This window comes from Solenopsis invicta, chromosome 4 (assembly GCF_016802725.1).
Source record: "Solenopsis invicta isolate M01_SB chromosome 4, UNIL_Sinv_3.0, whole genome shotgun sequence".
NCBI classification, from domain to species: domain Eukaryota; kingdom Metazoa; phylum Arthropoda; class Insecta; order Hymenoptera; family Formicidae; genus Solenopsis; species Solenopsis invicta.
This window is the reverse complement of record NC_052667.1, coordinates 175,513-202,166: the sequence shown is the minus strand read 5'-3', so window position 1 is coordinate 202,166 and position 26,654 is coordinate 175,513. Positions and strand designations below refer to the sequence as shown.

The following is a 26,654-nucleotide window of genomic DNA, read 5'->3' as shown; positions in this document are numbered from 1 at the left end:
TGGTAATTATAAAAATTAAATTACTATACGATTACTAGCAGAAATGGGCGTGATTTTTAGCTGTGATTTTATTTTGAGCGCCTCTATCAGCCTCTATGGCCGGTATTCATAGTCGATTCTTATATTTAAGATCATCTTAAGCATCATCTTAAGATGCCATCAACCAATCAGAGAGCCGTATTAGCATCTTAAGACGTTACTTAAAACGATCTTGAAATAAGAATCGACTATGAATACCGGCCTATATCCATAAAATATCAATATTGAACTAGATATAGTTGAATACCTATGACATTCATAGGTAATAAACGATTTTGTGGTATTCTTTCATGTTGTAACAAGGAATTTCAATCAAGATTACGTCTACATGGATTATTTATGTAGATCATTTTCATTATTTTTAGATGAATTTTTTACATATAAACTTTAGGTAATGCAAGCAATGTAAATTATTAGAAATTGGATAATTTTATATAGGAAAAGTAATTGGGTCATAAAATTGTTAATGTCCGTGTATAAATTTTCTCATAAAATAAATTTGGTGAAATAAAAATATATAATATTAAAAATAAAAGAATAGAATATAATTTTTACTGTTTCTGATAAATATTGATTATTATTAACATGAAATGTTTATTATTATTTAGACATATAAAACATAGTTTACATTGTATGTGATGTAGATTTTTATTTTACCTAAAATTGCAAGATATCTTGAGCAGAAGTGGATTAGATAGACAAAGATAAACAATCAATCTGACAGATATCTTTGTCTATTTAATCCACCTTCTGATTTATTCGATAAACTTGACAAAAAGTATATAAAATCATAAGAAATATTAGCACAAATAGTTCAGCTAATCAAGTAAGGCCTGTCTTTAAATTATTTGCTTTCACATGTCATCTTATATTCTCTTATTTATTGTTTAATTTTTTAACTAGTTAATAGTCAAGTTTGTCTATAGTAGTTACCCATAGGATTTATAGGTAGATAGATATTGGCTATGTAGACTATGGCTTTATAGACATAGACGTACTTAAAAATATTACAGTTAAATCATGGTCATTCTCAAGTTTCTTTCTGTTTAGTTTTTAATAAAATGTTATTGGTATGCTAAAGATTTCATTAATTCAGAAGTAAGTAAAAAAGTATGTTTATTTGAGAACAAAATATATTACAATGTTATACAATATTTGCATACTTTTTTGTTACTTCTCTATAATAATCAAACACATATTTACTGACTTGTCTACACTTATCCACGGAAGCTAAGAACTCACTTTGAGAGAAACGGCCAACGCTATGACAGCATACAAGATCCTTGTTAATACTGTCAAATGCATATGTAAATTCTGCCTTTGCATTCTGTAAACAAGTTAATTTTGAAAAATGTTATTTCTTGTAAAAATATATTTTTATTTTATATCTATTATTATTCATAAATACTTGTAATTGTGAACTGTCAGGATCTATGATTACTTGTCCTGTTTCTTTTTCTATCATGCAACTTACAGCTGCAATAGTGAATTTCAAGGAAAGTCCTGAATTAATTAGCGCTAAACATGAAGCATTAATAGCACATGCTAGTAGCTGAAATTTCATTTTTTTTATTTATATATTATCCAATTTTTACTCAAAAGATTTATTATTAACAGAATATAATACAAAATGAAATCTTACTCCACCAGAATCTTGCATCTCTTGCAAATTAATACACACCATTGTATTAGGGTGAAATGAAACTAATATAGCAGATTCACATGTCTCTTTTATATATGTTTCAATTAATCTATCATCTATCTCTGAAATAATTGATAGATAACTGTATAGATACAAAGCAAAGAAATATAATGGTTGATAATAATATTAATTTTGAGAAACTCACTGGCTGGCCCTTTAAGAGGCGTATAAGTAACTTCAATAGAAGCTCTGTCATATGCCATTTTTTGGCTTCTTGTCTCTAAAGGCCCATTTACACCTACAATAATTGTAGTATCACCTACATATAAGAGATTAAATAGAGTAATTAAAATATTATACAATAAAATATTGTTATTTACAATATTAGACTATGAAATATTTCATTCATTATATACCTTGCATAAACATTGTAGAGCCATCAGATCTTGATAGTAAATTAATTTCGCAATTTATTGGTCGTAGTATGCAATTAATTTCAGTAGCTTTTTCTGTCATTTCTAAATTATACAGATTTTCTATTCGGATAATAAATGGAAAGACAACAACGTATAAGAGGTTAGAAGTACAGCAGTGCTGTCCATTGAGTATAGGCAGAAAGGAACCTGAGATTGGATATCCCGGTCTCTAATGCTCCATTTCCCGGCGCACTAACGACTCACATTAATTTTGGCAAGAATATGAACTAAAATCACATCGATTTTGCGTCACTGCCGATAAAAATGGTTCAAGTCTGTGCTAAAATCATGTAATGGCGGTAGGCCAGTATTCATAGTCGAGTCATTTATTTAAGACCATCTTAAGTATCACATATATTGTGTGTGTGTGTGTGTGTGTGTGTGTGTGTGTCTGTATATACATATATACACATATATATTACGACGATATTTAAGATAATATTTAAGATGGTTTTAAATATAAGAATCGATTATGAATCCAGACTTTTGGCTAATGTGCGCGCGCTGCGTGCTAGTCTCCTTTCTAAAAAAGGCACGTAAAGAATATATATATCGAAGTTATTGTAGTCGCTTTTCCGCGATGTCGATTGGTTATATCGCTCCGCTAACTTCGTGAGCGGTTATTATCGCGGAAATCGCGTATTTTGACTATGTGTATTGAAAGGCTAATAGTGTAATTTTTATATACAATAAATTTATACAATATACAATATAATTAGTAATCCTATCTCAACTCATTCATTATAAGGTAATAAATTCGATGTTATATTTGTATGTAATATTCTTTTACAGATTTATTACTTCAACATGGAATAAATAATTTTGTTTTACTCACCAACATTGCGGCGCAGCAGCGGAGTTATAACTTACGTCGCGGCTACGTCGATTTGTAAAATGCAAATACACGATTCAAATTATAGCAACGTTCGAAATAATTAGTTGTTCTGGTTTTAAATATATATTTCTTTCATTTTAATAAAATTTGCGTTGCACAACCAAATTGTTTTTTTAATTCTAATAAAAGGAACAATCAAAAAATTACTTCAAGTTAAACAAACTTTTCTTTAACCGTATAACAGTGTACGAATTTCTCTGCATCAAACAAATATTTTTTTAGTTAAAGATGTCTTTCTCTAGGTGTATAAGAAATAACTTTTGAACTTATTGATTTTGAGCGCAGTTTTAATTTTTAAATCTTATGTTTGTGTTACAGTAATAATCACCGTAGCTTCGTGGCTGATTAATTCCACTCGTTGCGCATCGGATCGGTGAGTCAGCTAGAAATTAATTTTCTTATTATATTTCAATACTTCGCAAAAGTCCGGGCCTGAGCAAGATCAAGATCAAAGCATAATAGGTATTATCGCGCAATCGTATCCTTTTTTTTTGGATTAAAGGAAAATTACACTATTAGCCTCTCAATACACATAGTTAAAATACTCAAAATACGTGATCTCCGCGATGATAGCTGCTCATGAAGTTAGCGCAGAGAGAGAACCAATCGGCATCTCGGAAAAACGACTGCAACAACTTCGATACACACATGATTTTAGCATAGATTTGAACCATTTTTATCGACAGTGTCGCAAAATAGATGTGATTTTAGTTCATAGTCCGGTCAAAATGGATGTGAGTCGTTAGAGCACCGGAAATTCAAGCGTTATAGGAAAAATGTCGGCCGCTCTCGGGTTCCTCTCTTACATACGTATAAGAAAGTCAAGGAGAAGACTAGAGCAGCCATCTCGGCCTTTTACGTGGGACCGCCAGAACCGCCGTATACTAGCGTCACCTGCGTCGATAATGACGTCATCAGGGTACTACGTACTACATTTGCGGTAAAATCCGAATGAACGCGTAAGCGTTCACTGGTGATTCAATTTTTATTGTATAATATTGTACATACATACATTATTATATTTTACTGTTTCCTCACACTTAATAGTACAGTAATAATTATTTAAAATGTGCTTTCAAGATAAAATTACATTATTATTATTATTATTAGATTACCAAATTACATTCTAGCGCACATCTAGAGTAATATTTATGTAACACACAACGCAGAAATTTAGAAATATAATGTTTTATATGTAATAATATATGAAGAAAGTTATTCATCTTCTTCATCAACATCATCATCATCATCATCAATTTCTTCTTCTTCTTCTTCTTCCTTCTCTTTATCTATTTCTCTTTCTTCTATCAAAAAAAATTATTTTAGGAAAAGTAAAGTAATAAATACGCATACGTATTGCGATTACCATGTTATAATCATTTTAAAAAGATATATATTTTAAGTAATCACCCAATGATAATTGCATTAATTGATATTCTTCTTTAACAGTAGGATCACGAATTTCCATAATCTCTGATACAATTTTATATTGATCTTGAACAGATGGCATATCAGAAGGACTATAATTATACGCATTGTATTTGTGACCCCAGCCAATATATATAGTAGCAAAGCGTCTGTGAAATGACACCATTAAAATCACATTAGTGCAATTTCACGCGCATTATTTTTTCTGCAGTGTAATTTAACATTTTTTTCAACTTCTATTTTTTCATGTTATTATAAGCCATAAACGGCTATTTGCTATAGAGTGAAATAATTATTGAATATGCGGTAAGTTACACATATGTGCAATATAAAATAAATTTAAATTGTTTTGCTCTTTAACGCTATACAGCAAAATATATCGTTCTTTTACTACAATTTAAATAAAATTACTTTGTATTTTAATGTAGATAATGTATGCTGATAGTTAGCTTTTAGATTAATTTAAATATTAATATCGAAAAAAATTAAGTACATCATATTTACATACTTTCCTACCGCAAATGCGAACGCTCCAGGCCAGATATTTGACCTAACTAAAGCTACCGCAATGTCTGGTTGTATATATGACGACTGTTTAGCAGCCCATGGTATCACGGAATCAACAATAGCATCTTCAGATAAAGGAGTTAAGAGAGGTGGTCCGATCTCTTTCTCCACCATCTTTACTAAATCTTTCTCAATATTTTCTTCTTCTTCTTTTTCTTCAAAGATTTCCTATATAATTAAAGCTTTCTATCAAGCACTTAATGAAGTACTTTCGCAAATAATTACCAATAACAGTCGTATAATGACAGTCGAACTAAATTATTTGATCGACTAACATCGACAATATTTTCCTCCTTTTCGAGACTTTCCTCCCACCAGACAGTTCGTCCTTGCGTAAGAATATACGGACTACAATGACACCAATTTGACATAGAAGGATCTACAAGATCCTTGATAGGCAGTGGATCGTAATTAATGTTTTCTGATAACTCTTCTTCTGTGTAAACTAGATGTAAATAATGCACTATTTTTAAATAGTCTCTAGGGTAAATAATTACTGCTACTTGCATTTTTTTCGTCGTTGTCTATTAGAAAGTTATTTTATAATAAGGATTACACAGGTCTACAAAATTGAGGGGGGGGGGGGGGTCTTGTACTTTAAACTTTGAATGACGTTTCTGTAGGATTTTGATGCGCTAAAAACGACTACGTTGTCTGTTTTTTTCCATCACTCTCCATTTTTTAAATAATCGCAAAAACAGCTTTTTTTGAACTTTATTTCTTTATGAATTTTTTTCTGGTTAAAGAAAAAATGATAGCGTGGTCAGCTTTACGGCATTTTACGCAGAAATGTTCCCACAAAACAGAAAATATTTTTTCGCATCTTATAAAAATGTTTTGTGCAAACCGTAAACAAAAAACTTTAAAAAAATTGTGAAAAATCGTAAAAAATGATAAATTTCGAAATCTAAAACCAAATAATTAAAAAACAAAAAATCTTACAAAATATTTGATTTTGTAAGCAAATTAGCTCTACATTTCTAGTTTAATTCTTTTTTTAAAAAATTAATTTTTGATTATTTATTAAAAAGTTATTGAATTTAAACCATAAATGCATCCCACGAGCGTTACCTACTGTGCGAGACATCCTCTCACGTCTGACGGACTGCCATCGAATAAAGTTTAAAAAGTTATAAAATTATATGTGATCATGTTGTGTATAGTGTTTTGATCACTGATTTCAAAAATAAACAAATTAAAATAGCGGATTTAATATGGAAGACAAGAATTTAAAAAATGCGTATAAATAACATAAACATCGATAACTGATGGTTTTGTAAGTCTTTGATTACTGCTGTATAATTACAATTGTTTAATTGAAAATAGCGGATCTAATATAGCAACACATATAGCAGCACATAAGTTTCAAAAATTCATCGTAATAATTTAAAATTGTATTATTTGTACTGTATGACAAAACAAAGGAAAGTATATTATGCTTCCTTTAATGACTTTAGTGTAGTTTTTTTGCTGTTTTAAAATCTTTACTTACTTATTGTGATAATAGAAAATGTACATACAGAAAGGTAATTTTGTGCTACCTATCCTGTTCCACGTGGAGGTATTACCTTATTATAGGACATGGCCATCTACGTCAGGAATATATTTATACTATGTGCAATCCTTTTCCTTCACTATTTACAACATTACTATTTACATTAATATAATATTTACATTATTCTACATAATGATAAATCTTAATAGTAAATTTATATTTAATTGTATACTTAAATGTGGAATATAATTTTCCAATTTAATAAAAGCAAGCTCTTTTATTTTCAATGTTCCGGGTCATTGATACCTTTTGGACTTTGCTTTCTAGGATTGATCTTTTATTAAATAATAAAAGTAAATTTAGCATTAAGATTAATCGTTATGTAGTATAATGTAAATAGTAATGTTGTAAATAGTGAAGGAAAAGGATTGCATAGTATAAATATGTTCCTGACGTAAGGGGCCATATCCTGTAATAAGGTGATACCTTCACGTGGTACAGAATGGGTAGCGCAAAATTACCTTTCTGTATGTACATTTTCTATTGTCACAATAAGTAAGTAAAGATTTTGAAATTGCAAAAAAATTACATTAAAGTCATTACAAGAAGCATAATATACTTTTCTTTGTTTTGTCATACAGTATAAATAATACAATTTTAAATTATTACGATGAATTTTTGAAACTTATGTGTCGCCATATTAGATCCGCCATTTTCAATTGAACAATTGTAATTATACAGCAGTAATCAAAGACTTACAAAACCATCAGATATCGATGTTCATGTTATTTATACGCATTTTTTAAATTCTTGTCTTCCATATTAAATTCGCCATTTTGATTTGTTTATTTTTGAAATCAGTGACCAAAAAACTATACACAACATGATCACATATAATTTTATAACTTTTTAAACTTTATTCGATGGCAGTCCGTCAGGCGTGAGAGGATGTCTCGCATCGTAGGTAACGCTCGCGGGATGCATTTATGGCATTAAATTCAATAACTTTTTAACAAATAGTCAAAAATTAATTAAAAAAAGAAATTAAACTAGAAACGTAGAGCTAATTTGCCTACAAAGTCAAATATTTTGTAACATTTTTCGTTTTTTAATTATTTGATTTTAGATTTCGAAATTTATCATTTTTTTACGATTTTTCACAATTTTTTTAAAGTTTTTTGTTTACGGTTTGCACAAAACATTTTTATAAGATGCGAAAAAATATTTTCTGTTTTGTAGAAACATTTCTGCGTAAAATGCCGTAAAGCTGACCACGCTATCATTTTTTCTTTAACCAGAAAAAATTCATAAAGAAATCAAGTTCAAAAAAAGCTGTTTTTACGATTATTTAAAAAATGGAGGGTGATGGAAAAAAACGGACAACGTAGTCGTTTTCAGCGCATCAAATCCTATAAAAACGTCATTCAAAGTTCAAAGCACAAGACCTCCCCCTGATTTTGTAGACCTGTGTTATAGTTTGTTATATATTACTTTTTTTCCTTTCTTCTTCTATTTCTTCATCTTCGTCTTCTCCACTGAATGTGAAAAAGCCAATCGGCGAAATGTGAGTGGTCGCGCTGATTCTTGCAATTTGTGCACGAAGATAATTTTTTTCGGTACCAGGAAACGGCGGAAAACTATAAATCTATCTCGGAATTAAAGAATAACGTACCGTTAAATTAAAGAAATAAGAGCTAAAGAAAAGATAAATTAAAAGTAATTTCATTATAATTTATTTACAAAATTCGTTTATTGCTTGAATTTAACTTTTTTTTTCCTTTGATATTGCCAGAAAAGTATAACCTTGTATAAATTATTATTATATATATATATACACACATATACACTTTTCTTTTTAGTTTAACCATGATTCACTTTCCGCTCTGTTCTTGTTCATTTATGATATTATATATCGATTCGCGAAACTATGATATCGTCACTCGTACCACCAGATATTATAGACAACAAAGCGGTATGTAAGTTAACGTTATAGATGCATTGTGGATGTGCTCACAAATAACATTGCTCTAACCTGGGATCTCCTTCATTAAAAGGCATCACGTACCGGTGTCTCCAAGTTTCCCGTGCAGTATCGAACAATCTGTCGTGCAATTACTATCTGCTGTGGTGTAACCGTCGGAAGTTCGATCCACGCGTCCAATCCAGGCGCGTTGCATACAAAATACACCTAAATACGGTTATACCGTAAGACAGCGAGAGAAGATATAAAAAATATATACGATGTGACACTGATCAAATATTAATTCATTACACCATCATCAAATATTATTGCTTTGATATTTCGTTAATCTAGAGATTTTACGTAAATGCACACTTTTTTATTAAGGCCACTTCCGATTTTCTCCATTGGTATTTCCGGCAATGAACTCCATAGATTAATAGGTAATGGTGGAAAGATAAGCTGCAAAGGCTTTCCTTCAGACGTATCTTTGCGCAGATTACTTGGCATTTCGACATTTCTCTTCACATCTTCTTCCTCAATTTTTGTCGTCGCTTCTTCCTTCGCGAATTTTGCCGCTGTTTCGGCTTCAATTTTTTCTTTTTCTCTTTTAGATTGTATTTCACGTTCCTCTTGCTATTTTTTTAAAAAAATATCAAGATTCTATGTACTGAGAAATATTCTCAGAAAATCTCAAGGTTCTATGTGCACAATAATTGCAATGCATATTTATTTGTATTATTATAAGAAAAATTCATAAAGTGTGCAACATCATAAGTGTACTTATAAGCTGTTTTAACACTGTGACAAGTACTTTTTAATCTATATTTTTAAGCGTGGTAGAATATAACATAAAGGTGATTAACATAATGTGAATTAATGAATATATAATAAATAGTAACATGATCAATTCTTTCTGTATCACACAAAATATTAAATATTTTGTACGGTACTACGTACTTTATTTGAAGAACAGATTGAATTGTTACGCAGTTCAATATTTTTTTATGTTGCGCAAAGCAAGAATTGTGTCAGAAAATTGAATTGTACTTTAATATTAATATTTTACCTCTAATCTTCGAGCAAGCTCATCCGATTCAAGTTCAGCTTCCAGTATATAATAATTTTTAGGTTTTCCAAGTATTTTACCCCAAAATCTACGAGACCAGTTAATAAGAAAAAAGATGCATTTTTGTTAAATAAATATACAATGGCACGATCTAATTTTGAAAATATAATATTATAAGCTACATCAAAGTCAAATACCTAATATTTTTAAGGGGCATTGTTGAGGCGAGTTTTCGAATCGATAAATTAAGCAATACTATTTCGTATCGCGGCAATCCTACACCCGTCTGTTCAAAGTAGAACGAAAGATCCAACATGTTGAAATGATTCTTTTTCGTATCGCCCTCCTCGTTTCCTATTCTCTCCTGTTCATCTTCGTCACTTCGTTTTACTCCTTGCTGTAATAGCAAGACGATTGAACGATAAAGTAAAACGAAGATTACTTTGCTTCATTTGCTCCATTCGCATGTTATTTATCTAAACAAAACTTGGAATGCATCATGGTTTCATCATCCGTTATTCGTCAGATCGCACCTGGAAGAGCTTAATGAGTTTCTTGGCATCGTCGTATTGTAATGGTGGTATGTACAAATCTCGAAGATGATCCGTCTTGGTCTTCAACCTTTCTTCTTTCAATTTTCTGCTATATTCCTCAAAAATATCAACAGCGTTTTGTGGCCGTTCGGCCAATATTTTTGCCAAGAGCTCGATTAAGTGGTCATATCTAAGAATGACCGTTAGAAGTTAATTAATAATAATAATAATAATAATAATAATAATAATAATAATAATAATAATAGTAACTTATTTATTCAGTATTATTTATCTTATTTAGTTTATTTTAGTAGTTTCCTTTATTTTTATTTCTATAGTTTCAAGCTTCTCTTTCAGTAATATTTAAAAATATATTATTAAGTATAATGATAAAAAATATTATTTCAGAGTTAATAGGTTAATACCATACAATTGCTTCTGTCGCACTACTAATTTTTTCCCCCCCTTTTTTTCTGTAAAGGAGATATGCAATAAATGCGTGAAATATATTGAAAATAAACGTATGTCACAAAAAGAATACAATTGTATAGCTTTTATCGTGCAGGAAATTCAGTGGTGCGCGTACAAACTGTCACCCGATTCCGTGCTGTGTTTCTGAAGAAATATCTTGGCGCATCGGATATCGTGCTTCACGCTGAGAACGTTGTCGGGAGGTGCTTCTTCTACTATATAAGAATATGCCATTCTTATTATGTTGTTTCTCACGTCTCACCGCGCACAGCTAGCTCGCAAAATTGCATGCGATGTCACATCGCCGGATACTCAGTAATATTATCGCAGTAACGTAACCACTACGCAAGCTCTGTCATCGTTTGGTAACTTATATCAGCGCCAACTGATTTTTTTTAATCGACGCTGTTCATCCGTTTCTTCCGTTCATCGCCATCCTGTGCCGCGAAATCACTGCGATTGCTGTTACAAAAATATAAAATCTTATCTAGTGACCTAATTATTTCAACACATCACACTCTGTTAAAAATGCTTTTAATCAGCTTTGTCCAAAAGTAAATAGAATGATAGTTGAGATAAATGTTCCTACGTTCTCTACGCGTTTCTGTCGAACGAGAACCCATTTTCGAGTGAAAATGTAAGACACAAACAACTATAATACGAAACAAATGAAAATATTTGACAGTTTAATATATTGAAAAAAAGGTTCCCATTTAAAGTATAAAATTATTGAATTTACATGCGTGAATTTAGATATTAATAGTAAAAATATATGTATATATAAGTATACACAATTTTTTGAATATTAAAATTGTTGAGTTTAAAATATTTTTTTATATATACATTTACATTCTTTATATGTTTTTTCTTCCAATTATACTTTTTTCTTCCTCTGTATCTGTTACATGATATAATAATACATTAATTCTTTGAATAGGTGAATTAAAAGGAAAATGTGAATGAATAATATGACTCAATAAAGATGAATCGTACGCGTACAGTTTCTATCAGCTTGCATCCTGAAGCATAGTTATCGTCTATCGGGTGTACTAAATATGACGGACATTTCTCGAGGTCACTGGCTGTTTCCTTTAACGCCCACCTTCCTTTTTACAGCGTAGAACACGTGCCCCATTAAAAAAAAAAAACTATTGCAACGATAAATATCTGATTTTAATCTTTAAAGATATTGAAATAAAAAAATCTATATCTTTAAAAGTAGTTTTAAAAATAATAAAAATATTTTTATTTCATAAATTTACTTAGAAAAAAATTTACCTACATAATTGAATTATAAAATGGAAAATATTTTATATTTTACTACTTCATTTATATTATTTATTTATTAATAATACGTATTTGTTTGTATAGAAATTAATATTTAATGTTAGATAAAAATTTCTAGCAAAAATTTTCTTTTGTCAATTAATCAATATTCTAAATAAATTATAATAACAATTTTTATTTTTCTCGTGTATGAAATTTTTCTATTGACTACTCGCAATCCTAATATACAGTTGCGACCAAGGGTGCAATGCGCGCGGTTTTAATTACAATTCAGCGTCGACAAGCCGAAAATGGTACGGCTGTGCCGTAGCACTCGCTTCACCCAGATGAGGTATTCGGTTGAACACGTGGAAGCTCCACACGTTGCATATAGTCCAGAATTTCGTAATTTCAAGAGTTATAACAGGTGGTGTCGGATCAACGTATCGCACACATCATGCCACGGCCCACAACATGCTTTTCGACAGGCTCTAGCAGCGTCATTCGGCATTCCGTTCGGCACTTGGCCGCTGCATAATGCCACGTAATTAACAAAATGGTATGCCGATTAATAAAACGTGAGCGCGTGATTGCCCGGGCTGGTATGTATCGGACGGACGGATTCGGAGCAGAACGGATTACCCGATTCGCCGAAATTCAATAGCCTCCGCCGTTTGACGCGCATTGTTCCGACCGACGGCTAGATGCGTTAATTAACAAAAGACCGTTAATGTATGAGCGTCTATCGCAGATGCGATTTTCAACCGATAATGATGATAAACGAGTTCGGATAATCTGATTCTCGCTCGTGCGCGGAATAGCGTAATGGACGACACACCATGGTATTTTCCATGATCATTCCATTTTCCGCACCTATCGTAAACGTCGTGTAACGTCGTAACAGTCGGATATATGTGTAAATGTTTTCTTGAAAATGAAAATATTTCAATTACACACAAATATAACAACATTTGTCCATTTCTTGCTCTACACTGTAGAAATTATTTTATCGCGGTAACATTTTAAGTCGTTGTTATTATTTTAATTAAATTAATTTTAGATAAAACGTATTTATTGCTATAAATTTACTTTAGCGGTTATTATTTCATATTATTTACAATTTTGTTTAATTTAATCGCTAAATACATTTCGTTAATTATTTTAAAAAAATTTTTTAAATTTTTTATTTATTTATAAATTAAAGATTATTATACATACTCTAATTTTTTCTAAAAACTGTTAAGAACAATCTAGCCAAAATTGATTATAAATTTTATATAAAAGTGTTGTAGGTCGTCTAGAGAGACTGTTTTTTTATATGAGAATTTTTACAAATCCTAAAAAAAAGCAAGAAAGAAGAGAAAGTGAGTGAAAATATAGTTTTTAGAATCTTTTTCAAAATTCCTTTACACGATACCTTTATTGGTAATGCTCATTTTTAAAAGCATTGCCGGTGAAGGCATCGTGAGAACGATAAATTTGTTAATCAAGCGGCATTGAACGCATTTTCGAATGTAGACGACGAGTGCCGGAGTTGGCGCTCGTAATTTGCGGGGGCGTTGAAGTATGAATGAGTCCCCACCATTGTCTCTCTCTCTTTAAGCCATCTCGTTCTCTCGCTAGTCGACCACCCCGTCGTCTCTTACCAGCCCTACTCATCCCCTCCATGTTCTCATTTTCTTCTTCTTTTCCTCTCTCTCTCTCTCTCTCTCTCCCCCTCTCCCTCTCTCTCGTATCATCACTCTTCTTTGGTCCCTTTCCCTCGCGCCAACATCGACCAAAAGCAGCTCATATCAGGGGTCGGTTCTCTCTTCAAGTTTCTTTCGGTCAGTTTTCTCCCGTGAGTTATACGCGCGCGTTCTTTCGTGAGGACCGGCTCTCGTGTCATACAGTCTTTAGGCCCTACAGCTACGAGAAACAGAACTTGTGTTGAAACTAGAACTATTCCTCTTGGCATTCTGTGGATACCCGTAAAACGGGAGAGCCGCATTGTTCATCATGCGCCATCGACTTTCAAGGTACATTTTATATATAATAAATAATATTTTTTTTTCCAGTGGGTTGATATAATAAATAAAATAACTTAATTATCTTAATTAAACTATCAATTTCCTTTCTATCGTTTCTTGTCAAATTGAGACCAGAATATCTATCTGAAACAAAAGTAACTTATAAAATTACTTTGTTTCTTTTAAATATTATTTAATAGATATAATGTAAATATAATTGTATTAAATAATGCAATTCTTATTGCCTACATTACATACATGCAAGTAGCAATCGTATATTTTATATTACGCTGTCTAATAAAAATTCACACATTGTTTCATAAATAAATTTAGTACAAAATAAGAAATGCATTTAATATTTGTAATTTACAGTACAAAGTACCAAAGCATCTAAAAATGGATTTCCATGTTGAATATACAATTCGAAATTTCTTACCATTCAAAATAGGAAATTGCTCTGCTCTTGAACAGTTATTAACTACTCTTGCAGTTATTAAAACGATTTAGTACGAAGTGCGCAAGTTTACGTCTGTTGGATCTTATTATTAAAAGTTTTATTTCTACCGTCTTGAAATCGTTCGACCTCCGGTAATGTTATCCTATCTTGAAAGTGCAATCTAACTTATTTGGTGATAATTACGAGGCAAAAAAAAGAGCGAAAATAGCAAGCACATTTGACTGCTATCAGTAGTAAAGATAATTCGTTATACAACAAATTATATTGTGTAAAGACATGAAACATTGATACAAATTTTGTCTTGAGTTAATCTAATTTTAGTTTTATATTGTAGTAAAAAAAAATCTCTTTATAACAATTGTCCTTTTTTTCTTTAAAAATCAATTTTTTATAAGACGATTAGCACCTTAGTTACATTAATTTTATCAATTGCATTACATATTAGTGAAACTTTGGTCTCCATTCATTACTTTCAAAATTTCATCTCTATTTTATTATTTCATAAAATTTCAATTTTTTCACAATTTAATTTGTCAAATATTTTATGTTTAGATAGCAAAACTTGGTGTAATCACTGTATTCGTGTAATTTGTCGCGATAAGCTATGTCAGTCGTTTTTATGAAGGAATCACCGCTAAGCGTGCCTTACATTATTCATTTGCCGTTTATATGTATACAGCGTCAGACGATCATTCGTAAATCGTTCGTGAATCGATCACTCTCACGATCCACTTTTCATTAAGACATCTACGTTTAAATGTATGAATGAACGGATGAATGGATTTTAAGAAGCCGCGAGATCTCGGTCTTTCTTTGTCCTTGAGCTTACCCTTACTAGTAACGAGATTCTGATGTATTACAAATGTGCGTTACTAAATGATTCACATTATAATCTAAAAAACTTTTTAAGTATAATTATATTAAGTAGAATTTATCATCCTCACTCATAAAAATAATATGTAAGAGAAAAACATTTTATGTTACTTATAAAAAATGATTTCAACTATACATGTTGTGTAAAATATCGGAATACATATATCTTGACATATAGAACTTTCCGTATAAACTCTCTCATGCATTTTATTTTATTCTATATTTTTTTATATTTTATATTTATCTGCATTATACGTTCAACAACTTACAAAAGAAAAAATTGGCACCAATGCTTCAATTAATTTAATTTAAAATAACAAAAATTAATTAATACTCTTACATTTTTGGTATTTCTATACAACAAAAAATAATTTATAAAATTGATTTCGAACAACTGATGTATAAAACTAGCATACACAATTCTACTTATATTAAAATATTTTTTAATACTACATAGTTAAAATTATCAATTTTTCTGGTATGTAATATGTATCACGTACCTTGTGTTCTTTATCTTATTGTTAGTTGTATTAATTTAAATGTTATTTGTATGTGTTTCATGTCCTAGAAATGATGTATGTGCACATTCGAGTGGAACGAATCATTTCCTCTTATTAAATCGTATCATTAAAAAAAAATAAATAAATAAAGGTAATTACCATTCTCTTTTCCATTGATGTGAAACGAATATCTTATAGTTTACTCATATACGCGCATTTGTGATGTATTAAAATCAGAATCACGTTCGTATATTTTATATAAACTTTTTCGTGATAAAACAGGAACTGCTATGATCACTATAAGATATAAAAATAATTATATTTATTGTTCGTGTGATTGTTATAAACTGTCTGTTAGATTTTCAATAAAAATTTAAATAATAATAATACTTAATTGTATATTAATTTTATTTAAAGGGCAGAGATTTGAATATGTCATGTGTACATTTATAAGTAAAAAAATTTAATGAGATACGAAATCGAGCACAATGGGATAAGGGGATAAAAGCGAAATTCGCGGCGCTTCAGTATCGGAAGGCCGCAGGCCTGTGGTCCATGACCAGTCGACGCAGCCTCCTCCCGGTTTCAGAGAGAGAGAATCAGAGCCACGTTCAGTCAGTGGCCGACTCCCGTCCCGTGGAGGTGGTGCGCGTTACCGCTCCTTCGGCTCCTTTCTCAATAGTACGTGAAACGGAGTTTTTTTAACTTCTGCATACGTCCTAAGGTTCATCCTCACCGGGCATGACGAACATCAGGAGCACGTGGTTAGTCAAAAAATTCTTTCTGCGTTATTAATGACGTTCATTATGATCTATTTCTTTAAATTCACAATTTTTAAATACGTTTTTCAATCATCATGTCTAAAGAACACTGAATGCTAGTCTTAGTTTTCTTTTTGTAGATTTAGGTCTCAATTTCTCTGTGTGTCTCTCTCTCTCTCTCTCTTTCTCTCTCTCTCTCTCTCTCTCTCTCTCTCTCTCTCTGTCTGTCTCAGGCTGGGAATCGATTTTCGTTTAGTCCGTTTTTATGAAGCGCACGGAAGTACCCAATTACAAAACCATTTAAAGGGGGTTTTAATTAAAAGTTGAGGTGGTTTTTGCTTGTTTTCTATCACGCCGCTCTTGCTTGGAAATATAACGCATAATTAATAATTATGTTGTATATAGAATGTTTATTTATATTAATGAAGATATTATTTATATTATCGATATAATTTATATTCTTGCTTCTTTTTCTTCGGCGTTTTCTTCAGCTTTCGTGACAATCAAGATCGCGTGAGGATATGACAATATTTAATATTGATATCGCAAATGCTATATATATATATATATATATATATATATATATATTTGTTTTTAATAAATTGATTTGAGTTATTGAAAAACACCAAGTTTATATTGAGTTGTTGATTATATTAATAATAGTGAATAATTAAAAAGTTTTGGTAATTTGCACATTGTTTATATACAATGTATACACGTACTAGGCTTGCATTGCTTAGATTTATTAAATTTTCATCAAACTTTGAATGCGTAGTTTTCCAAATAATCCAATTTGATCACATTGGATTGTAAAAATTCCGTCTTAGAAACGTTTTCATCTTTGCTCACCTAGCAAACGTTTACATTTACATTTCTTCCGACATGCACAATTTGCACATGTTGAGAAACAGGAGCTGGTCTCGTGTTCTTTGAGCGCGGAGAACGGATTGGTCGACATGTGTGTCTCCCTCGACCGACTCATTTGTCAAAGTAATCCGAGCGTTTCTTAGAACATTATATACTGCTTATTATTTATTTTTATGAAAATCATGTTAATTTTAAGTATAATTTCATGTAATTGTAATCCTTTGGTAAAAGCATATATTTTCTTACTTTTGTTTTAGTTTGCTATCATGTGCCTTCCTAGTATGTTTTAATAATGACTTGAGCATCATAGACATTACCAATTAAATTATGTTTCAACATGAATTATTACATATTTACGTTATGTCTTTGTCTTCAATTTACGGTTATAACAGTACTTTATTTGTGGTAGTTATAAAGGGTCATTGTAACAAGCTTTTAGGTACCATCTTCCTACCTAGCTTGGCAGGACAATGGTTTATGCTAATTCCTACTGATTCTACGTAGACGTCCTTCCGATTTTGTATATGGAATACGCGTCTAACGTGTTAGAATTCAAAATGTAATCGATGTCGCACCCACAAATGATGCAAAGTCTAGTATTGTAAATTAGTTTGCCCAATAAAATCACGATTCGTATTTTACGAAAATATAAGAAATCAGTACCACACTTCGTTTATTTACCGATTTATTTCATTTATTTTATGCAAGTTTATGTATTAAAAAATTAATGTTTTCGATTCATCTATTTGATAATTTTATCATTTATTCATATAGGCGGTCTTTTTCTTCGATGAAATTAATAGATTCTATTATATAATATAAAAATGTCTTTTTCAAATTATACACATATTAGCTGTGTTAAATTGTCCACTACTGTTATATTCTCGATAATGTATTTGTTTAACATACGTCTTCACGTTGACGTAACAACATTATATGCAAAGTTTGCCATTCGCGCGATTGCAGACACATACAAGAAAAAAAAAATTTACTAATGTTGTAACGTAATATTTCTCGAATTTTTAACTCAAGAAATCTATTTTGGGGAACAAAGGGTTGTAGGCTTATGCCAAATAAACAATTTGATGTCAGCCGAATAAATACGTGTTCCACTGTATATTCGCGCTGTACGTGCGCTCGTAGAAATTTCCAACGCGAAAAGCATTCTGTCAGGTATACCCGACCACATATGTTGCAGACAATCCTATATTTCGTGGCTTATTTTAGTTTCTCTGAGAGAGAGGCGAGGGAGAGGGCGAGAAAGCTGTTATTTCTGTTCCATAAGTTAATACTCCAGGGCAGCCCTCACGTTTGGTTAAATACCAGGCACCGCGCCGCCCGCGTCGTTCCGCTGTTTCAAAACACTCGAAAGTATTACAGTTTTATTTATTGTTAGACGTTTTGTTTGTATAAACGAGATTATCATACGAGAGGGTCGCGCGCGTTGTGGAAAGTAATTTTAATCACAACTCGCGCATTTCTCGACCACGGAAGATATATCGCGGTGTAAGCGATTCCACATTATTTTAATAAAATATCAATTAATTGAAATCTTACAAATTGTTTGACAAATTAAAATAAAAATTTGTAAACTTGGCACATTACTTGCTAAGAGAATAATTAATTAAACATTTATATTTTTTCAATTATTATAAAACTTTACGCTCATTGAAGTAATTTTATGTTAGTGTTCACATAAATGACATACGAATATATTGCACGATAAGTTCTTGTCCCTTGAAGATACATATTTATTTATATATAAAAATATATGATTTATTCTATCGCTGACTTTGTCCGATTTATGTTATTGCAGTTTTTTATTATTATGCAATTTTAATAAAGAAATTGATTTTATTAAATTTTTGTAAGTACATTTGCATATATGTGTGTGTGTGTGTGTGTGTGTGTGTGTGTGTGTATGCTTCTGTGGGAATTATACACGCTCTTGTCTGATTCTCATGATAAACTATCAATCGAATCAATTCCAGTAACAGAGGATGCCTATTATTTGTAAAATCCTCTTTTTAATATTTTATTATTTTATCAGATATTAAAACTAAGATTGGATGTTTGTAGAAATTTGGTAAAAAAATTAAATATTTTTAGAACTTTATATATATATATATATATATATATATTTTATAATTTTTTTACCAAATTTCTACAAACATCCAATCTTAGTTTTAATATCTGATAAAATATATATGATAAGATATATATATATATATATATATATATACATATATATATATATTATACGCGCGGCGCGCGCGCGCGTTAAATAATAATCAATTGTATACTCTCTGATTTTTGTTATATAGATAAAATTTAGACACAAATTAGTAGTATTACTCAATATCAGTTCATGTTAAATATTGATTACGAGTGCATATAATAATGTATAATTATTGTACGCAATTCTTTATTTCTAATCGTTTATTTATTAGTTTTATTTTTGAAAAGGAATAAAAAAATGTTAATTTATTCTCAAAAATTTTGTAGTCGGACGATTACTCGAAGTAATTGGATTGTTCCTCATCCGTAACGAACTTAATTCAATTATAGTGAAGTGCCATTTAGTATGTTTAAGACTTGAAGAAAACAAAAAATTAAAAAAATTAATTTTTTATATGTATATACATACATCAATTTCTCTCTCTCTCTCTCTCTTATTATAACTAAATTTATTCTTCAAAATCTGAGATAGAACAATAAATTATTAAATAAATTAAAGAATTTTTACAATCAAATATTTACAATACTTTTAGGTTTGTATTATACTTATCTTTTTTTACTTTCAAATTCTTGTTGAAAAGTAGAATATTATTTAATAAATATGAAGTTAATGAAGTACATTATAGCAACAGAGCTTTTCAGTTATAAACGTTTAAGATGTTTTATTCGATTTTTTATTAGCTGTGCTAAAACTTATTTTTGCGTTAATATTACAACATAGCTTCAATTATTATTTCAGTCGTGAACATTTACCATGTAACTGCATTCGCAATTTCTGATATTTGTTGGCGCTGACTCTCACATAAAATGAAAAATTTGCCGATACATCTTTGTAAGCGAGTAAGAACTCTTCTTTCTTAAAAAAGATATTTTACTTCTTGTTTTTAATTTCTTCCTTTCTAATACTTTATCTTACTGATTGTAGCTCAATCGATAATACATATACATCATTTTTGACAAAGTCTTCATATTTGTTTATATTCATTTGAGAATCGTAGTTCGGGATTCATGAATGGTCGACAACGATTAATCAGATCTTAATTGCTAAGATGTACATGAAATGTTCAATGGAGACAAAATCTTACATTTTTTTTATAATTAATTGACTGCGCACAATATCAATTCCTCAGCTTGAATTAATTTCTCAGTGTGCTCATTGAGATGCATAATCAAATTTATATTTTGCACAAATCGTTTTTAAATTGCGCGGATATTCTTCGAATAGTCTTCGTGATTACTCATTCATAAATTTTGTAGCGGTAGAATAGAGCTTAAGTTTTAAGCAATCGGTAACAATGTTAACGTATAATTGGATAATATCTGGAGAAGGCTTTACGTAGAGTTTTATATAACACAATGGATCTCATATTTGACGTCGTATATACGGCGAATCGTTCTTTTACATTAGCACAAAGCATTACGCGAGTGTGAATTATTTTTCCAAGAGCAGTAGGTTGTTGCAATCAATGCGAAAACCTATAGCCTACATGCGTAATGAAATGTTTCATCCAATATCTCTATCTCATAAAGATATTATAAACGTCGTTTTTTTCTTTGACGATAACGAGCAGAATAATGGATTCGCATTCAACTACGTGAGTATCAATACTATTGGAGTAGAGCGATTCCTTGTAGCACTATTTGCTCATGGTAATTACGAGATCCATGTACCCAAGTGCTTCGTCAAAAGAAGCAGAAGACGTTATAAAGAAGAGGAGGCCAAGTAAACGAGGAACGAGGAAGAAAGGCGAAGGAAAGCACGCGCCTATACACGCGATAGTATCTTTGCCTCTCTGTTCATTCTCACGTAATCGAGACTTCGGAGGGAAGAGAAAAAAGTACCAGTTATATCGTATCCTCGTTCATCTCCATCGTAAGAGAGCTGTAGTCGATAAAATATCATGATAGGGATGACAACCCTTCTGCACTCGTGCAATGTGCATTACGCACATGCGAAAAGAAATAAGAATAAGTACGAAACGAGAGCGAATATAATTTTTGTGTGATGAATAGATATATATATATAAAAAAAAAAAAAAAACAAATAAAAACACTAGGTTTTTTACGTTTTTGGAAAAAAAACTGTTGCTTCTTTCAGTCGCAATTTCAGAAAAGAAATGTTTAACGACAAATTGACGCGTGTGTACGTACGCGCGAGTCGTCTCTGGAAGTAATCTGTCAACGAGTTCGTATGGTCGACGACGGTTTACCGCCTACCTCGACCTACCTCGCTCCACCTCGCTCTCACATGCTTACAACCAGTCTTTGGTATACAAGATACATTTGTATCCTCGGGAAAATAAGACACGCGCGTTTGATGCAGAGTCTTTTCATTGGCGGACATAATAACTTGCAATCAACGAGAATCATTCGTCAGGCTAACTAAGTACGTACGTGACGCACAAAATCGAGCAACGCGAAGCTAACGGGGCCTTTGCGGAAGAAATCGTGATATAATGTATAACTTGGAAGAGTAAAAACGCGACATCTGACTTGTGTGTGTGACCTCTTCATTTATAGTTGGTTGTTTTGAAGCTAGGCGTTAACTACAACTATCAGCTGAATAAAGAATAGAGCCGCAGGTTTAGTCCACGTCATTCCGCGTCTAATCCCAAACCCTTTCAAACTTTACAAACGAGATTAGCTCAGTTTGTTAGATTGTGATGTAAGTAGAAATTAATAGACTCGCAAAAATCAAAAATGAAACTTTTTGTACAAAATTAGAGGAGGAGATTTAATGTTACGTATTATTATTATTATTATCATCATCATTGTCATTATTAATTACATGACATTGTTCATGTATTTAACGAACAAGCGGAATATATACGTGAAGAATTTGTTATAAAAAACACGCGAGTTACTCTAAATACTCTATACTTTGTCTATTGGTTATCCGACAGAAAATTCGTTGTCATAGCTTTTGCAACATTGTATTTGATGATTAAAATTTAATCTAATGGATTTTCAGAAACGGAATATTTTGTATGGAATGTACATTTTTGATAAACAAGCAAGATAAAAAAGCGTTTTTATTGGAATTCTAAAAACTATGTAAACATAACAGAACTACTGCTACCGATGCCACGATAATTTTTATTTTCGCGCGTTTGTAGTGTCTTGCAACTGTAATATTTAAAAAATTAAGTAGCGTCAAGAATTTCAACATGGAAAGTTGTCACGAAACTGCAATGATCTCCGAATATTCAAATCAAATTATCAACGTTGGCTGACACTATAAAATCTCGGAGAGAGACCTAAAAATACATATAAAATTTGTGTAAATTTGGCGAGAGAGAGAGAGAGAGAGAGAGAGAAATGACGTAAGATCGACTTGATGCATTGAAAGAATTTATTACGTTTTAATTTAACTTATTGTTAATTAAATTTAATGACAATCTCTGTTTATATTTAACGCGATGTAATTGTTGCCACAGACTATTATTAGTATTATTACGTAAGTTTAATAATGTTCAAATTTCTCATTAAACTCGAGAGTAATGTTTAAAACCCGTATTAGACTAGAGATTGAGACTAAAATTGAATTGTAATTTGACCAATCGAACCAAAGTTCTTTTATTAAACTTGAGAGTTTTTCTTTTTTTTAATTGGTTGAATTCCAATTCAATCTCAATATTTAATGTGATACAGACCTAAAATTTTAAATTGTAGCTTGTGATCAGTGTAGCGATTACAGCATTAATTACGACAATCTATCAACAGTCAGTCGACTGCATAAAAAAAGTATATTGATAATATAAAACAAAGACTCTCAATCAATTCGAATATGTAATCATATAAACATGAAATGTCATAGCCATTAATTATATGGCCATATGTAGCAATTATGTCCAATTTAATTTCTAAAGCAATTGGATAATTCTTGTGGCTAATATAAAATATATCGTGATAACTAGACTGAGAAAAGAAATTGTTAATTTAACAAAATTGTCTAAACGCACTATTGACTAAACGCACCTGACACTTATGATAAACCATTTTACTTTTTAATAGCATAAAAGAAATGCTCTCTCTAAGTATAATAAATGTTTTAAAAAAGAATTGTCTCAACACACAGAATTATATAAGTTTAAATTATTAATTAAAATTATGTCCGGACATAATTTTTATTATTTATTTAAACTCGTAATTCTTTTCGGACAGTTATTTTAAAAAAAAATTTATATTAAACATTTTTTTATGCTATTAAAAAGTAAAATAACTTGCCATAGACACTTGACTAAATGCACCCAGAGATGCGTCCGGTCCTCCCTCCTCCCTCGAATATCCCACCGGTGTTATTTCATCTTCATTGTTTACTGAACATTAGATAAGAATAAAATAATACTTGAGAGCACTCGGATGCTTGGAGAAAAAACGTACCCTAGGGCATCCTTCGGATAAAATTTGCTATACGAATACTGAGCGCCAAAATACAGCATTCGAATCTGAGCTCCAGCGAAATTACACTGCTGATGTAATTCTCAAGGTACTCACAAGGTACTCACCCATGGTTGTTCCGCCTGATGCCCGATGCTATCCCGAGCTATCCGAGTCTCCACCTTCTTTCTCGCTTCGCCGTTGTTCCTCATTCCCGGCAGAATGCACAACACAGACACAAACACTTGCACGCACACGCGACACTTGGCGAGCGAAAGTAAGGTTAGCCGCAATAGCCGCTCTCGCGCCCGACGTCCGGCACTCTGCACGGCCCGTTGATCGACCCCGTGTACGATCGCTAATCGCGACGACGAACGACGGCCGGCGACGCGACGGAGGCCAGGGGCCCAGGACAATGCACGCGAAAAACTAGCTAGCTAGCTAGCTCGCTCGCTCGCTCGCGCGAACCACACGACACATCTGCGATAAGTGGCAACGAGTAACAACGTAACGAACAAATACAAAATGACGGAGATGGAAATATGTAGATTGCGCGGCCAACTTCGCGACGATGCTGCACCTGTTGCTCTCGCCTGTACTCTCGTATGTACACTTTGAACAATCGTCATTGAAGCTCGCGTATCGCGACCGAGACTAGACCGGTCGTAATCGGGAAATGGGAAAATCGAAGAATACGCTATTAGAATATCGCGAGAGGGTAAAAGGAGAGGGATGCCGGAATCGGAGGCGGAGGCACGAGCGCCACGCCGGCCGGCCGACCGCTCGTCTTGTGCGTCGTTTGCGTGATCGATGAAATCTTGCGTTGACTCGTGGCCCCGTCGATGACACGAGCGTTGGGGAACACGGGAAGACGCCGATCGCGACGATACTTACCAGCGGAAATCGCCCCCGAGACGCGACGCCGCGCGACGCCGCGCGCCGCCACAGCGTCGATCCGCTCCGCGTCCACGACGCGACGTGACGCTTCGTCAACGGCTAAACTGACGCTACCTTCACGCCGCGCCCCCCCCCCTCACCCCGCGCCGCGTCTCGTACGTACGTATTGTACATAATACATACCGAGCGAGTCAGCTTAATGGCTAATGATTCGAATGCGAATTTGGACCCTTCGAGGTTCGGTGTTACAACGCGGAATTATTAACGAGACGCAAGAGTTTTACGTTCTGAATATTATTAGATTAATTTCTTTAAACGCGGAATGTGGATCGCAGGTCTCAAACGTGGATGCAACAGTCAAACAAAGGCATTAATAATAGATATCATTTATGTCTGATCTGTGACCTGCGACTTGTATTTTGCGTCTTGCGTAGAATGGCTTTTATGTTGTTGGCTTGCCAGAAAAAATCGATCGACAAAAATGTTGCTGTTGATCATTGCAAACATATAGATTCACAGAATTATGACTTTTAACATACCTATGAGCTATATGATCTTTACAACGATTATATTATTATCTGGCTGTGATGAAATAACAACTTCCATGTTACACTCGGTCTTACCGTAGATGATTCCTTGTAAACCGATGTAATCTTGAACGTCGTAATGCTCGTTACATACGTACAATTTTTATCTTTGTCCCGTGATGAAATTTTACTAATTTACATTTTTAACAATCTATCACAGTTAAATTATCGCGTTTATGAAAATTTCCTCCTCTAACTTCTATCTTAAACGTAATTACCCAATTTCAACCTAAAATTAAAAAATTTAATAAGATTTCTTATATCTTAAGTTCAAGGAAGCGATTGTATGTGATGTATATAAAAATGAATACTTAATAAATGTTAATTTTAGAGATGTAGCTTTTGACTATAAATATTATAATAAAATATTTTAACTTAAAAAACAAAACAAAATTATATTCAAGAATTTATTCTGAATGAAACGATGCGAGACATGTAATAGGTTTCCAAGATACGACAATCGCAAAATTAAGTACAAAATCATTTTTATCTTGTCACGTACATCTTTCATATATTGATTTAACAACGTTTAGCGGGCAAACAAAGCAAAGAATTATTTATCTTTGTCTTTGTTGCTTCATCTTCATCTTTGTCTTTCTTCCCGGGACATCCCGCATTCCATGGTCACATTTGAAACTAGTCGTTTTGTTTCATTTTCGTGTATCGCGGCATCACTGTCGAGTTTCTCCGGGTCGCATCTCCTGTCAGAATAAGCACCAGAGCAACCTGTTGCGCCCTGAGATGCCTCTCTCTCTCTTTCTCTCTCTCTCTCTCTCTCTGTCGTTGCTCACGTCCGTGACCGTGTCAGTGAGCTTCTTTCTCTCTCTTTCTCTCGACTTGCTCTCTGTTTCACTTTTCTCAGGTCACCACCATCTCTTTCCGATGCTTTCGTTCTTTCCTCGTCGTCTTCTCATCTTTTTCCCACTTGCCAAGAGCGATAGAATGCCCTTCGTCTGCGACGTGTCTACGGTGGCATGTTCTCCTGGTGGTACGAAGGCCTGAAACGTCGCACTCTGTTGCTCCGTTCTGACGCGGCATCTTCGTTGCGCCAATGTCGGACGCCACACCGTGTTCTCGCCTCCTCGTAATAATACTCGCCGAGGCTCCTCTTCCTGTCTATCGAGCGCGTCGCGCTGGCCGGCTCTCTTCACTCTTGCGCTTTTCCACGCTCCTTCTTCCCTCCTCGCTTATCCGACCGTTCTTTCCGTCTCGCTCGTTCGTCTCCCTACCATTTCGACGCCGCG

General features: G+C 32.5%; 3 protein-coding genes across 7 annotated transcripts in view; 1 reads left to right on the top strand and 2 right to left on the bottom strand.

Annotated features, from left to right (window-relative positions):
* Positions 1-1,137: 1,137 nt before the first annotated feature.
* LOC105195794 (exosome complex component RRP46) lies at positions 1,138-2,444 on the bottom strand. The gene is made up of 5 exons (XM_011161403.3): positions 2,098-2,444; positions 1,887-2,000; positions 1,682-1,803; positions 1,448-1,591; positions 1,138-1,366 (listed from the first exon to the last, which is right to left on the bottom strand). The coding sequence occupies exons 1-5, from the start codon at positions 2,195-2,197 to the stop codon at positions 1,184-1,186; spliced, it is 663 nt and encodes a 220-aa protein (XP_011159705.1). The 5' UTR covers positions 2,198-2,444; the 3' UTR covers positions 1,138-1,183.
* Positions 2,445-4,433: 1,989 nt separating this feature from the next.
* LOC105195835 (radial spoke head protein 6 homolog A) lies at positions 4,434-11,182 on the bottom strand. The gene is made up of 10 exons (XM_026135887.2): positions 10,691-11,182; positions 10,105-10,294; positions 9,769-9,968; positions 9,572-9,659; positions 8,878-9,138; positions 8,608-8,730; positions 8,034-8,187; positions 5,323-5,483; positions 4,989-5,215; positions 4,434-4,629 (listed from the first exon to the last, which is right to left on the bottom strand). The coding sequence occupies exons 1-10, from the start codon at positions 10,807-10,809 to the stop codon at positions 4,434-4,436; spliced, it is 1,719 nt and encodes a 572-aa protein (XP_025991672.2). The 5' UTR covers positions 10,810-11,182.
* A 2,477-nt stretch (positions 11,183-13,659) lies between these two features.
* The window catches only part of LOC105195836 (papilin), an 85,484-nt gene continuing 72,489 nt past the window's right edge, over positions 13,660-26,654 (top strand). For 3 of the 5 annotated variants that reach the window (XM_039448641.1, XM_039448640.1, XM_039448642.1), the window contains exon 1: positions 16,080-16,444. In XM_039448641.1, the coding sequence (XP_039304575.1) occupies positions 16,422-16,444 (23 nt within the window). In that variant the 5' untranslated portion in view covers positions 16,080-16,421. Of the gene's footprint in view, positions 13,860-16,079; positions 16,445-26,654 lie in introns of those variants that run through there. The other 2 variants (XM_039448639.1, XM_026135889.2) reach the window with 2 other exon arrangements.

Excerpts from the sequence above, each read along its gene's own strand:
- LOC105195794 (XM_011161403.3), bottom strand. The coding sequence starts at position 2,197 with ATGACAGAAAAAGCTACTGAAATTAATTGCATACTACGACCAATAAAT. Across the intron at positions 1,804-1,886 it reads GCCTCTTAAAGGGCCAGCCA|AGATAGATGATAGATTAATT; the intron begins GTGAGTTTCTCA and ends CAATTATTTCAG. Across the intron at positions 1,592-1,681 it reads AGATGCAAGATTCTGGTGGA|CTACTAGCATGTGCTATTAA; the intron begins GTAAGATTTCAT and ends ATGAAATTTCAG.
- LOC105195835 (XM_026135887.2), bottom strand. The coding sequence starts at position 10,809 with ATGGCATATTCTTATATAGTAGAAGAAGCACCTCCCGACAACGTTCTC. Across the intron at positions 8,188-8,607 it reads CGGGAAACTTGGAGACACCG|ATTTATAGTTTTCCGCCGTT; the intron begins GTACGTGATGCC and ends ATTCCGAGATAG. Across the intron at positions 5,484-8,033 it reads AGAAGAAGAAAGGAAAAAAA|AAGAAGAGTTATCAGAAAAC; the intron begins GTAATATATAAC and ends TAGTTTACACAG.